Source organism: Crocodylus siamensis, chromosome 2, assembly GCF_052110815.1.
Source record: "Crocodylus siamensis isolate JL-2025a chromosome 2, ASM5211081v1, whole genome shotgun sequence".
Classification (NCBI taxonomy): Eukaryota; Metazoa; Chordata; order Crocodylia; family Crocodylidae; genus Crocodylus; species Crocodylus siamensis.
Window position 1 is genome coordinate 8346663 of NC_143396.1, and position 14336 is coordinate 8360998.

A 14336-nucleotide genomic window follows, 5' to 3' on the forward strand; every position below is an offset into this window, starting at 1 on the left:
TGTGTGTATTTCTGTGCATGTGTACATGCATGTGTGGGTATCTATCCATGCCTTTGCATCTGTGTGTGTGTGGGTGAGCGGATGGGTGTGTGTCCTGCCCCTCTCCAAGCCGGGGTGACAACAGGCGCCGTGTCCCGTGGTAGTATCCCACCTGCCCGCCTCTCCCCCTGACAATGGTCTCCCCTCCCCTCCAGTTCCTGGGCATGCTGTCTCAGTGGTGCACCCAGACCCACTCCCTCACCCTCCAAAACCTCAAGCCGCGGCAGCGGGGCAAGAAGGAAAGCAAGGAGGAGTACATGAAAAGCACACGGTGAGCCCCATCCCCGCCCTCCCTCCCACCCCCACTGCTGCCACCCTCCCTGTAATGCGGCAGAGCCCCCATCCCATAAAGATCCCATCCCCGCGCCCCGGGGGCCAGCGCCCGGGGGTGCTGCTGGCTTCCTGGCGCCTGCCCGTGGGTGTCTGTTGTCAGGCAGAGACATGTGCCAGCACTTGATTTTCCCATTTAATGCTCCACCGAGAGCGTGCTAATTGGGTAGAGACCCAGCTCTTAACCCTTTGGCTCCTGCCACTGCAAACTCCCACTGCAACAGCTGGTCTCCATGCCAGAGCCCTGCCCCCATTACTGGGATCAGTACAGGTCCCATTTCCCTGGGAATCCCTTTCCAATTACAGAAGGCTTGGGGCTGCCTTGTCCCCCTGCCAGTTAGACCACCTGCCTCTGGCTTTGGACGCATTCAGAAATACAGTCTGGCCTCAGAAAATACTCGAGGACCCCCGCTTCCCTCAGTCCTCCAGCGCTGAGCAGTGCAGGTTATGCAGCTGCTGGCACTTAGGGGGTTTGCCGTGCTAACGAGGCAGAGCCGACTGGGCACAGAGCCCCTTGCAAAGGACCCGAGTGCAAGGGCAGGGCAGTGGCATGGTGGCAGGATTTGGCAGGGCCAGGAGGAAGCCTAGGCTGAGAGCTGCATTCAGCCCAGGGAGGGCACGGACAGGAGTTTCAGCAGTGTGGGGGTGAAAGTATCTGTCTGCTGCTGGGATGAAGGTGCTAAGGCCTTGTTCTGGGAGCCTGAAGGGAGAAGGGGAGCAGGCACCATGGCCTGGGGGGACCTGAAGAGAAATGGCTTCGAGTTAAGGCAGAGAGAAGAAGAAAGCTCGTCCTCCACCTTCACCCAAATTTCATCCACAGGGGGTCAGGGACCCACTTGGAACAAGCCAGGCCCCTTCCACACAACCCCCAGGCTATGGTCAAGAGTGGGATGGGTCCCTGGAGCACTTCCCCCTGTCCAGGTTGTAGCACTGTTGGGGTTCACACTAGAGCATTAACCCCAATGGGCTAGCACCGGAGCCTGAATGTACCCACCGGAACCCCAAAGGTCCTAGGTTGACAACGCTGGTGCCCACAAGACCCTTCCCCACGGCAGACAGGCTGCCAGTGCAAGGCTTCCTGGGCTCTGCTTCCTCCTGGGACTCCTGGTTCATGCTGCCCAGGGAGCAGGCAGTGCAAGGAGTGCTGCTGATGCATTTTGTTTCCCCTCAGGGGCTGCCTTGAAGCTGGGCTGGAGTCCTTGCTGAAGGCCACGGGCAGCAACCTGCTAATCCTCCGCATCTCTCACTGCCCCAACATCCTGACGGACCGCTCCCTCTGGCTGGCCAGCTGCTACTGCCGGGCTCTCCAGGCCGTCACCTATCGGTACGTGCAAGATGGGGTCCTGCAAGACCTGGCGGTGATGTGTGCATAGGTGAGAGGAGGGCTCCCGGCCTCCGAGTCGCCTCTCAGAGCGTCTTGCTCATGCACATGGACAGGCATGGGTGCTTAGTGTGTTTGCCCTTCTGGTGGGGGGCTGAAGTAGCCAGGAGCTGAGGAGAGCTAAACCCCATAAATCTCATGAAACCACACCAGAGGTGCTGATGCATCCAGACTGGGACCCCACAGCCCTTTAAAAACACTGATCCAGAAACCCAGACCCTGACACATGACAGCAAAACATCCTCTCCTATGCCAGGCAGCTCGGTGAGGCTGCTGTGCCCTGGGGCAGCTGGCAGACAGCCCCTTTCCAGCCCTGTTCCTCCAAGCTGGGCTGCCAGTTTGGGACTGATTGGGGACCGTATGCATCTGGTTGCTGTCAGGTGCTAGCTGCTTGCTGTTGCAACAGAGTGAGCCTCCAAAGAGGCTGTGTGGTAAGCTTTGCTGGATGCTTTCAGGAAGACCTGGCTCATCCTGATATTAGAGAGGTGTGGACAATGTACCCTGGGGTCTGTAGGCTGCTAAATACTATCTGGAGGTGAACCAACAGCGCAGGACTCCCTTGGCTTTGCTTTATGTACAGAGCAGCTATGACATGGGCAGCCCCCCACTAGCCTGGAGATGGACCTGGGTGGGGGCAGGCCAGGCTCTGGGGGCTCTCCAATCTCCGGCTGGTGACTGGAAGTCGTGATGTGAACAGTTTTCACTGACACCCAGTGCTCACGCCTTCCTACAGTTGGAAAGGGTCCTTCAGTCGAATCTCCCTGGACAGGCTGGGATGTGGCACGTAACTTCCAGCAGCCTGGGCAGATAGTAGAGTGACAAAGGGCAGGGTCCCTTCTTTTAGGCACTTAGAAACATGCAGACAGGTACAGCCTGTGTCTCTGCTGATGGTATTTCTAATGGAGCTGCTGCCATTCAGCGTAGGGGATGATGCAGGTGGTAGTTGCACACCAGTGCTTGGGACTTTAGGGCACGTGCTTCACACAGAGACCCTGTAGTGCTGGGGATGGGCTCGGCACCACGCGAAGGGAGCTGAATTGCCTTGTCCCCAGGACCTGCTGCACACAGAGCAGGGGCACACAGATGCATTGTGCTGCATGAGTGCACACACAGGTGTTGGGTAGATGCACACTTCCAGACAAGGAGGCTGACACAGCCGGCCTCGGTCTTGCCTGCTCGACTTGACATCAGAACGAAGCCAGGAAAAATAACCCGGTGGGAAGGGATGGGCCAGGGGCACAGCAACAGGGGAGCAAGCAGCACCCGTGGCTCTCATCAGTGTTGCATTAATTGATAACGGTGCTTGCAGACAGGCCATCGCAGCAAGGTTGTAGGGAGGACACCATGGGGTAGCACGTGGGGAGAGGGAGGCCACGGAGCTGGCGGGACACGGGCCTGGGGCAGTGATGAAGACCTGCCCTGTGCCTGAATTAAAGCACCTTGCTGTTGCTACCAGAAAGCCTCACACAGCGGCACGAGACACAGAGGCCTTTCCCTTTCGCTTGCTGCCAGCAGCAGGAGTGACGGGCTAACAAAGGGGGCAGCCGCCGGGGCCTTCATCCTTGGCAGGGTCTCTGGGGCGACGCGGCTCTCCGCGCTGAGCTATTTATGAGGCCGGGCGATTGTCCCCGTGCCAGGGCAGCCGTGGTAAACACTGTAATTACAGCCTGCCCCGCCAGCCGCGGTGACGGCCCCGGGGAGGGGGAGCGCGCGGGGGGGAGCTGCATGTGGCTGGCTGGGTTTGTCATAAAAATCAGCCAGTGGACGTCGGAGGCTGTTGTTCCTCGGTTCGTCCTGAACGGAGAAGTCAGGAGCCCCGGCCCTTTGCAAAATCAGCGGGAGGCTGTCCGTGAATCGGGTGGCTTCGTTTCCTTGCACTGGCCTGAAGTGAGCAGGGATTGAGGTTTGGGCTCCTGTTGCCGAGGAGATCGTTCTGCTGCTTTTTTTCCCTGGGAAATGTTTAAACAGCAGCTCTCAAAAGGCAAACAAATGTAAGAGATTATTAAGGAATCAGAACTTGTGTTAGAGGACATAGCCGTTATTAGACCCACTAGATTTTTGCAAAAAAATGCCTTTAATTGCAAGCTTTTGGGCACAAATACCGTTTTTCGGGCATAGGAGAAAAGACTGTAAAAGTTCTCTTGGGTAGAAATGAAAGTTCATTATTATTAGGGGTTTATGATTATTATTAAGGGATTATTATTACTATTATTATTATGGGATTGTTATTATTATTATTGTTATTGTTATTATTATGGGATTATTAAGAGAATTCTAAAAGCTGAAAGTATCGTGACCCCCCGTTATAAATCTGTGGTGCATCTGCACCTTGAATACTGTCCCCAGCTCAGTGCTCAGGCCAGTACTCTTCAACATCTTCATTAATGATCTGGATTCAGGCATCAGATGCAAACTGGCAATGTTCACAGACGACACTGAACTACGGGGGAAGGCGGCCACGCTGGAAGACAGGTTGGGGATACAGGCCAACCTGGACACGCTCGCAAGGTGGGCGGACCCAAACCCGATGGCATTTAATGCAGAGAAGTGCCGGGTGCTCCACCTTGGGAGGAAGGACCAGCATCATATACTTGCAGGCTCGGCGGTGCTACGCTCGCTCGCACCACGACTGAGGGAGGCTTGGGGGTCTTGACTGACCACAGGATGAATGCGAGCCCACAGTGCGATGCTGTAGCTGGCAAAGTGAACCAAATGCTGGCATGCATCCATTGATGCATCTCAAGCAAAACCAGGGATGTCATCCTCCCACTTTACTTGGCCTTCATGAGGCCGCAGCTGGAGTACTGTGTCCAGTATTGGGCCCCCCACTTCAAGAGGGATGTGGGTAAGCTAGAGAGAGTCCAGAGGAGAGCCATGCACATGATCAAAGGCCAAGAGAGCAAGACATATGAGACGAGGCTGAGGGACATGGGACTCTTCAGCCTGGAGAAGAGAAGGCTCAGGGGGTACATGGTGGCTGCCTGTAAGTACGTAAGGGGGGTGCATCAGGATCTGGGAGAACTGGTGTTCACCAGTGCTCCCCAAGGGATAGCAAGGTCTAACAAACTTCTGCAAGGCCGATGTAGACTCGACATAAGGAAAAACTTCTTTACAGTCTGAGTGTTTAGGATCTGGACCAGACTCGCCCCAGAGGTGGTGCAAGCACCTACTCTGGACTCATTCAGAAGGTGTTTGGATGCTCGTCTTGGATGCTGACTACCTGCCCCTTGGGCAGGGGGCTGGACCCGAGGATCTCGCGAGGTCCCTTCCAGCCCTAATGTCTATGAAATCTATTTGCTGCGCAGCTAATGAGTCTGCTGCACAGCAAGCATCTCGTGTAGCTGTGCCCAGTAAATGGCAAGTCTTAACGTCCTTAAATGTTCATGGCACATCTCGCCATCGCCCTTGCCCTGCTGCCAGCACTGGGCTGACATGTACCACGCGGCTCCAGCTCTGTCCTCAGCTGCGGGCCACCTCCATGCAGTGCTGTGGGCAGGCTAATGGGCACTGCCTGTTCCCTGTGCTAATTCACCCTCCCGTGCGTGCGGCTCTGCTGCTTCCGGTTTGGGAGCTAGTGAGCACAGAGGCAGCGCGGCCTGTGCAGCGAGGGGTGTGAATGGGTCGCTATAAAACCCGCAGCCTCAGGCCAAGTTGGCAGCAGCCTATTTCCATTTCCACAAGCCTGTTTCTCCCCCGCCATGGTCCTTTCCAGGACTCTTCATTATTCCACAGTGCCTCCTCGCCGTATTGTGTGAGCGCTTTCCAGGAGCATATTCAAAGACGTGACTAACAGCTGGCAAGCACTGTTTGCTCTGTCTTCCTCTCCCCAAAGGCAGAAGCGTGATGCGGCGAGCCCTGGTTATTTGGGGGTTTTGTCACTGTATATTTGCATCCAAAAAGCCAAGGTCGCAGACGCCCGCCTTGCCCCTGGAGCAGAGGGCAGCAAGGGTGGCTGCTGGCGGGGGTCAGTCGCAGTCTGGGTGTAGCCTCTGCGGGGTTTTGTCTCCCACACACGAGCTTCATCCTGAGAGATGGGACCAGAGGAGTAGAAGTGTTTGCCGTGGCCTTCACCCTGGAGCTTTAGGCCCTTTTAAATACGCTTATGAAGCCTTGAGCTTGAAAGCCACTGTGGGAGCACAGGGTGGGCATGGTGTGCTCATGCATAGCGCCTTGCCTTGATCCAGCCAAGAGGTGACAAAGGCATGAATAACTGGGGCTAGGGCATCATTTGCCCAGTTTAAGTCGGAGGTTCCTGGGCGATGCTATGAAGCATCATTCACAGAAGTTGCCGTATCAGAGCTTAGCGAGACGTGCAAGAGCATCTGTGACTTGCAGACAGCGCTGTAATACCAAAGGTTTCATAGTTTCATAGATGTTAGGGTCTGGAAGGGACCTTACAAGATCATCGGGTCCAGCCCCCCAAATTAACAACCGATGTCGAGCTTTTAAGATTTCCATGAAAATATCTCACTTCCTTTACAAAAGCACCCCACAGGTTATCATGGTTCTTAAGATATTTAGTTCCCCAACCGCCCAAGGGGGTAGGGGAGAGCTGTGATACAGAACAACATTAAGCAACTTGCCCAAGGTGATGCAGGGAGCCTCTGCGGAGCAGGACTAGCACCCAGACCACTCGACCGCCCATCTTCCTCTCCCTCTGGGTTTGTGCAGATTCCTTTGAAGGGAAAAATCATCCTTGTTGGGTGGTCTCTCAGATGGCAAAAGATCTGCTGGTGGAAGTCTGTGCTCCATTCAAGCTCTCGGGCTCTCTCATCTGTTAAGCAAGATGCTTGCAAGGAGGAGAGAGCAAACGCAGCTTCTTTCTCCACTGTGCAGTTCAGTGGCAGGAAGGCAACGAGCGGCACGCGGCACCCAACCCGAGTCGACTGTGCTGGGCTCCTTGCAGCTTTGGCATGTGCCCGGCAGGTCTCTCTTCCTTCATCTGCCCAGTCTGCATGACGATTTCGTGACCAAGGTCCAGCTGTTCAGGCATGACTTTGAATACTGATGCAGCAGCAAGAAGGAGCCTGGGTTTCCAATGCCAGGGTGATCGGAGCAAAGCCACGGAGGGGAGGCTGTCATCTTTTTCTCTCTCCTTGCCCAGAGCAAGTGAGTGCATCTCTTTGGATCAAGAGGCAAAAGCCAGGGACCCCCTTGCTCCTGGTGGCAATGCCCTCGGTTGTGCTACCGAGCAATGCTCCCGGCCACGTGTGCTTGCACAGCCATGCATCAGCCAGTGAGTCAGACTCAGGACCAGAGCTGAGATCATTTTGGGTTTCAGCTACCAGCCCCTGCTGCTTCTCTGTAGCCTTGAGAGGACAGTTTTTTGGTCGCACCTTACCGATCCCTGAGCTATCAGGTCCTGGTGCCCTTTTGCCCGCCTAGGATGCTAATTATTTCTGTGCACTCCGGCAGCGCTTAGAGGTTGGTGCTCTTCTGCGCTCGACACGGCAATGACACCCAGGTAGTATTAAACCACGGCTGACGCAACATTTTACCGTCATGAGTGGAGGAAACTTTTTCAGCCAAAGCTTTCTTTCTGGTGAGACATGCCGACTCAGCAGCACCAGAACATTTTGCAAATTCATCTCTATTTGGGCCAACTGTGTGAAAAAACATTTCAGAAAAGCCAGCGTAGTTCACACAAGCAGTTTGGGCTGTTTCGAAACCACCGTCCGTTCTATTAAATAAAAAATACCCCAAACATTTTTTTTCCCAGATCCTCCCTCTCCCGCAGAATTGCCAGTGAGCTAAAAACTGAGTTTTTCACCCAGCTGTGGTAATGTCCAACTCTTTTGGATAACGGGGAATACTACCATGGGGAGAAATCTTTCAATATCCCCTTCCAGCCCCACTGCTCCCGTTCTCCAGAAGAGTGAGACCTTGACTCTGAACCCGGGAACCCCAAAAAAGAAGGTGGGATCTGAGAGCACAACTTGCAGCTTAACATATCTGCTGTTTCACCCTTTCTTTCTTTTAATGGTTCAGTAGCCCCGAATATTCATGTTCACCAGAGGCCATTGGCAGCTTGATAACCTGTCAACATGACTCACTTATTTTAATTAAGTGTGAGCCAGACTCGTAAGGGAATCTTGGCAGGCGACTTCATTGGAGATGTATGAGCGCTCAAGATAACACAATTGACTTATTTTTAGGTTCACTTGAAGTTAAAAACTGGGTCGTTCAAAATTAGCAGCACGGGCTTAATCTTCAGAATCGCGCCATGCTCTGTGGGACGGGGTGGTCCTGGGGGACCAGTCGCACCAGTGGGGATGACTGGTTTGAGTTGGAGCGAGCCATTTCTGTGCAGCACTGAGTCATTCGGTTCAGAGACGGGCGCTTTGGGTGCAATGCAGAGCGAGCTGGGCATGCGTTAGCGTCCTGGTTGACAGACTCAGAGGGTTCAGGATTGCACGGATGGAGAGGAATGATTTCAGGGAAGGTTTTCCAAGGGCCGAAGTCCTGATGGTGTCCCCCGAGAGCGGGGTGCCCACTTGCCCTGCGTGCCCTGGAAAATCTCCTCCCGACAAGTTCTCTCATTCTCAGGAGTGGTTGGGACTGAAATACATTTTCAGGGCCTAGAGGAGAAGGTCACGTAGCAGCTGTCTAAGCCGTCACTGTTTCCTGGCTGGATGCGGGATCACTGTCTCCGAAGCACTCAAGCTAGAAGTGAATTAATTTTCCTACCTCTCTGTTGGTGTCACGTATGTGTGGGCTTAAGGTGGATATGACTTTGACCATCCTGGAGTGTGTGCATGTGGGGGTGGAGGTTTCTCCTCTCATTAGTGTAGGCGTTTGCACCTTCAAACAGCATGAAGAAGAGAATAGGGGTTTTTTTGGCAGGAGGACATGGAGTATTAATGCTCTGGTACCCTCCATGCTTAGATGCTTTGGAAATGCCCCTACAAGCTTTTGGGGCATGCATCGCAGCTGGTGAATTATAACACGAGGCTCTGTGTATCTTTCCAGGAGTTCGACAGACCCTGTGGGTCACGAAGTCATCTGGGCGCTGGGAGCCGGCTGCAGGGACATCATCTCTTTACAGGTGGCACCACTACACCCTTGGTAAGAGCAACACTGGGTTGTGTGGGCATGTCTGCACCGCCTCCCTGGGTCTGTCAGGGAGGAAACTCCTGCATGAACCTCAGCCACGGGCTTGTGCTCATGTGAGCCAAGCCCAGAAACGTGGCGGTGAAGCTTTCCGCATAGGACTGGGAGCGGACTCAGACGTGTCCTGCTAGGAGAGCGCCACAGAAGCCGTGTAGACATCGGTGCCCACTGAAGGGCTAGTCTAGAGATGAGTCTGAAACCCCAACTGGACCCAAGCACCCTGGACTCTGTAGAAATTGGGCTCCAGATCTGAACCAAATAGCTGGTTCCTGCCTGTCTAATGGTCTAAAACAGGGGTGCTCTGTTTTAAGGTTCAGGTTAGGGTTAGGGTACTCAAACGCCTCTTCACAGGCCAGATCCATCCAGCCCCCAGTGCAGTGCCAGATTTAGGCTTATGCTACAGCGTACGGCCTCACAATACGAGGGACCTCTAAATAAGAAATAAAACCCTGATATTTTTGTTCTAATATGTCAAAAAGATACATATATATGGCTCCGCAGTTATTATTCATGTGGAGTTCATAAATTTGTGCAGAAATAACAATAATTCTTCTTAAAATTTCATGAAAATCCATTTTGGTGGATTTCGTGGATTCTTTTTATCGTATGGGGCCTCTTAAGCTGGACAGAGTTTAGGGCCTCCGCATGTCATAATCTGGCGCTGCCCCAGTGCCATTTCATCTGCCCGGCGGGGCTTTGTGAGGACACGGGGGTGGGCAGAGGCAGCTCAGGGTCCCAATCCTGGTATGCTGGGATCAGGAGAGGGCTGCAAAACCCCATCTCAGCATACAGGACCAGGCAGGGGCAACGCAGGGGTCCCATCCTGGCACGTAGAGCCAGATGGAGATGGCACAGGTCCCCAATCCCAGCCCACAGGGCTGGGTGGAGTTGGCATGGGACCCCTGGGCATCAATCCTGGCACGCAGGGCTAGGTGGAAGCAGCACAGGGCCCCAGAGTCTGATCCCAGCACATGGGACTGGGCAAGGGCCGATCCTGGCACCCAGGGAAGTGGTGCTGACCCCCGGGTCCCAATTGCTGCATGTGGGAGCCAGCCGTGGCTACGTGGGGCCCAATCTGGGCGCGCAGAGTCCGATCCAGCCCATAGGGCCAAAAGCTTAAGCACCACAGGTCTAAACTAAGCCCAAAGACCTAAATCTAGAAGGAGAAATCCAGTCTCATCTCTAGTAGCAGAGACTCAAAAACCTTTCAGTATGTGTCAGAGAGAATGCTGCAAAGGATGCTGATCCCTCAGGGATGAAAGGGGAGTTTGATTGTGCTGGTAAGCAAACCTGCACATCAACCGGCTGTCAGAGCTCTTCCCTGCTTATATAACAGCAGCCCCGACAGCCCGGTGTGCTTTTGTTTGCGAGGATGCTCAGTTTTGCTGTTTAAGACACGACTGCAATTTCTCTCACTTCCCAGGCATGTGCTCTTTGGGCGTGAAGCCTTGGGAGGTTCCCCAAAGTGTCTGGGGGGAAAAAAATCCCAAGGTGCTAATAGATGCATGACTTAGATAACAGCACACGTGGGATGAGCCCAAAAATCAGGTCAGGGTACTCACCTCCCACGCAGCCGAGGCTCCTCTCTTCCGGTGACCCTGGTTGACTTTCAGCAATACCCTGTCGCATCCAACTGTGCCTTATTAGTGGCTGAAGTACAACATCCCCAGGGCAAGGTTTTGGAGGGCGGATGGACTTGTAGTGTTGAACGCTTAATGCGCTCGTCCTTTCTTCAGGATGCGGGGGGGTGTTGTGGCTTGCATGCATGTGTGTGCATACGACTTCATGCATGTGTGTTGGAAAAATGGATGTGGGGGTGTGCAAAACTTGTTGTGCTCCTTCGTGGTCCTTGGAGATATACAAATGCTACAAGCCTGGATGCTCCCAGCGGTTAACAGCAGCTTTTCTTTAGCACAGGTGGTTGGAACCTCTGTTTTTTAGAGCTCTTGTCCCCAGGCTGCTGTGACTTGACAGTAACTGGAATAATTTCTCCCCTTGCTGTTTCCTTGTTCTTCCTCTCCAGCCAGCAGCCAACCCGTTTCAGCAACCGCTGCCTTCAGATGATCGGGCGATGCTGGCCGCACCTGCGCGCGCTGGGCGTGGGGGGTGCTGGCTGCGGTGTTCAAGGCCTGGCGTCTTTAGGTAAATGCGGGTGGACTTTCTCATCAGAGTGCTCCCATCGGGTGTCGCTGCAGAGGGGACGCAGGCGGGTCAGCTTTGTGGGGTGTTTTGGACTCTCTCTCAAGCAGGTGAAATCTCCAGCTAACTCAGGGGCTCTCCCACACCTCTGTCGTGCAGATCCCAGTGGGGAGCTCATTATGTATTCTTGACCTCCTCTCCCTCCCTGTTGGCCAGGGTGTAGGCCCCTCTCCTTCCATTTCCTATTGCACGGCTTTGTTTTCCATCATTCGTCTCCACTTCCTAAACAAAGCATGTAGCTTAAGGCCCACTGCACCTCCCAAGGCTGGTAAAGACTCACCCAGCACTAGTTGTGGGTCCTGGGGGCCCTGGCTGACTTGACCCTGTGTGTGTTTTCCATCTCGCAAGCCCGGAACTGCATGCGGCTGCAGGTGCTGGAGCTCGACCACGTGACGGAAATTAATCAGGAGGTGGCAGCCGAGGTGTGTCGGGAGGGCCTGAAAGGCCTGGAGATGCTGGTGCTGACCTCCACGCCGGTCACCCCCAAAGCCCTGCTGCACTTCAACAGTGAGTAGCAGTTGCAGAGAGCCACGGAGATGACCAGAGGCTCCTTGCACCTCACCGACACAGCCCCTTCCGCCAGAACTGTGCTCCCGCATACTACACCTAGAGAGGAAGATGCGTTGACATCCCGGTGCATCCCACTGGGATGCCTTGACATCCCGGTGCATCCACTGGGATGCCTTGACATCCCGGTGCATCCCACTGGGATGCCTTGACATCCCGGTGCATCCCAGTGACATCCTGGTTCATCCCAATGACATCCCGGCCTTGGGCTCTTCTAGATAGTAACTGGATCCAGCCTCCAGTTACACCATTAGGAATCTGGAGTTCTTCTTTTGATGTCAATGGAGTTATCCCTGATTTGTGTTAATGTAACTCAAGTCAGGATCTAGTTCCTTCCCTAGGCCATTTGCTAGAGGCATTGAGGCCCAGAAATATTCCCTGCTGGGAGTCCCTGGCTGTGTTAAGCAAATAGGATTTGTAAGTTTGCAGCCTTTGCCAGCTCAGTAGATTGGGGGTACATTGGAGGTGGCATGAAATTGTGCATGGGCTCTCCAGAAACCTTTCCTCACAGTCTGCTAGGGGAAGGAACAGGAGCACTAATGCCACAGGCACTGGAAACAGGATGGGACAGTGGGAGACAATTCTTCAGGCCAGTGCTCCAGGTGAATGCCCAGAGGGAGGACAGGTAGGTCACCCTGAGGCAGGAGGGGTTGAAAGGCACCTGGATTAGCTCAGAGCCCACATGCCACTGATTCTGAATAGGGTTTGTGCCCTTTTGATCACCCAACCCCAAATCCAGCAGCTACCCCCGTGCCCGGTGACTGTTCCCAGTCTGTTTCTCTGTCGCCCAAGGTGTCTGCCGGAACCTGAAGTCCATCGTGGTGCAGGTGGGCATCATGGATTACTTCAAGGAGCCAAACAGCCCTGAAGCCAGGAAGATGTTTGAGGAGATGGTGAACAAGCTCCAGGTAAACGGAGGCAGGTGCAGGTCCCTTGGGTCCTTGTGGAGCTCTAGGGTGAGTCACAGGCCTGGGGACATTGGGTCCCTGGAGGAAATGAATGAGCTTCTCAGAGGCACGGCAGAGAAGGTGGCCTCCAAACCTGAACAGAAATGGGGTGGGTGGGAGTGGGGATCCCATTTTAGACCGACCCCTCAGCAGAACCAGTATCTCCTTCTGGGCCTTAGTTTCCCATTCCTGGAAAGGGATGTAGCTCTCTCCCAGCTGCATCCAGGGGAAGCTTTAGTTCTTGAATGTCCTAAAACACCTGGAGAGCCTCACTTGCAGGGATGCAATATTTGTCCTATTCCTTGGTGCAGAATATTTGTCCTATTTCCTATTGCAGAAAATTTGCAGCCTATTTATCCTATTCCTTATTGCTTAGCTTCAGTTATGCAGGATTGCCAACACTCGCATGCCTCATGAGAGCTGGTGTCTCACTTAAAGCCCCAGCTCCTGGAAGCCAGGGAGCATATGAATCTCAATTAGGGTTTTTCTGTTTGTTTTCCTTAAAGTGCATTTCTAGCCCTCGTGGCTGCGGAAAAGAAAGAATTAGGACCTGAGCATGCCCCAGTGGCTCAGAAATCATAAGTCCAAGAATAACAACCCCTGGTTTTGTTTTTGGAGGGCGGTTTATTTAATCTTACAATTTTTCACTCAATCTCGTTTGTTCTTTTGAGGCCCAGCGCCTGCTTTTTCACACTTTGCAGAATTGGTTGGGTTCTACATAAGCTATTTCCACACAGGAAAGAGGTCTGGGCATCGTTGTGGACTGTTCACTAAAAACATCAGCTGGGTGCCTAGCAGCCATCCAGAGGACAAAACCAAAATGATAGGGATTACTAGGAAGGGACTTGTGAACAAAACTGAAAGTAGTGTGATGCCACTTTATTAACCCATGGTGCAGCCCTGCCTTGAGCGCTGTGCAAGTGAGAGAGGAATGGGGTAAAAACCCAGTCCACTCTCCCCTTCAGCATTCGCCCTCTGCCACTATGTGACATAGGATATTAGGCAAGACGGACCTATGATCTGACCCAAGATGCGGCAGCTCTTACGTTCTGGTTCTGCTTGGGGCAGCCCTCCCAAACACTTCAGCAAATTCAGTCCATTGAACAAAGGCCCAGCATTCGCTTTGATTTGCATTTGTAAAGGCCTGGGACAGGGACTGCTTTATAAAACCCAACCCAAGCAGAAATATTATCTGGGTTTTTCCATTATCTTGAATGCAGGGAAGGAACAGTTTGGTCATGCATCTGAACCAAATAAAATCAAGCTGGAAATAAAACAGGAAATAAAACAGATTTACTTAATGTAATTGGCCAAGCGACAGGAGTTGCAGCAAGGAAGCAAATGGTGCAAATGCTGCTCAGTGCTCAGCTCCTGCACAAGGACAAAAAGAGAGAAGTTAAGGCAGCTTTTGTTGGCACTAGATTTGTGACCCAGATACCTTGTTCTGGGTAGACCCAAACCCTCAGACCCTCTGCGACCTATCCATTCAATAATAGGCACATTTTATTGATGCACAGTGATAACAGGTAAGAATAATAGTCGGTCTGAGGGTTTGGGTCTGCCCAGAACAAGCTCTCTGGGTTACAAATCCAGTGCCAACACTTTCAGCCCACATTGAGCACTTCATATTCTTGGCCAGCACCCCAGAGTACCCTAAATCATGCTCTGCTTTTCGGCCCAGCTCACTAGTCACACCCCCAGCTGAACAGGGGCAGAGCCAGCATGGAGCTCACTGCCACATGGTCACATGGTGACATTTTCAG

At 53.3% G+C, this 14336-nt stretch overlaps 1 protein-coding gene across 2 annotated transcripts in view; it reads left to right on the forward strand.

Annotated features, from left to right (window-relative positions):
• The window catches only part of FBXO41 (F-box protein 41), a 59345-nt gene that overhangs the window by 29068 nt on the left and 15941 nt on the right, over positions 1–14336 (forward strand). For both annotated transcript variants that reach the window (XR_016440640.1, XM_090035116.1), the window contains exons 7-12: positions 195–310; positions 1541–1693; positions 8720–8815; positions 10884–11002; positions 11408–11566; positions 12419–12534. Coding sequence is in view for 1 of the 2 variants with exons in the window: in XM_090035116.1 (XP_089891242.1) it covers positions 195–310; positions 1541–1693; positions 8720–8815; positions 10884–11002; positions 11408–11566; positions 12419–12534 (759 nt within the window). In the remaining variant the exon portion in view is untranslated. The remainder of the gene's footprint in view (positions 1–194; positions 311–1540; positions 1694–8719; positions 8816–10883; positions 11003–11407; positions 11567–12418; positions 12535–14336) is intronic.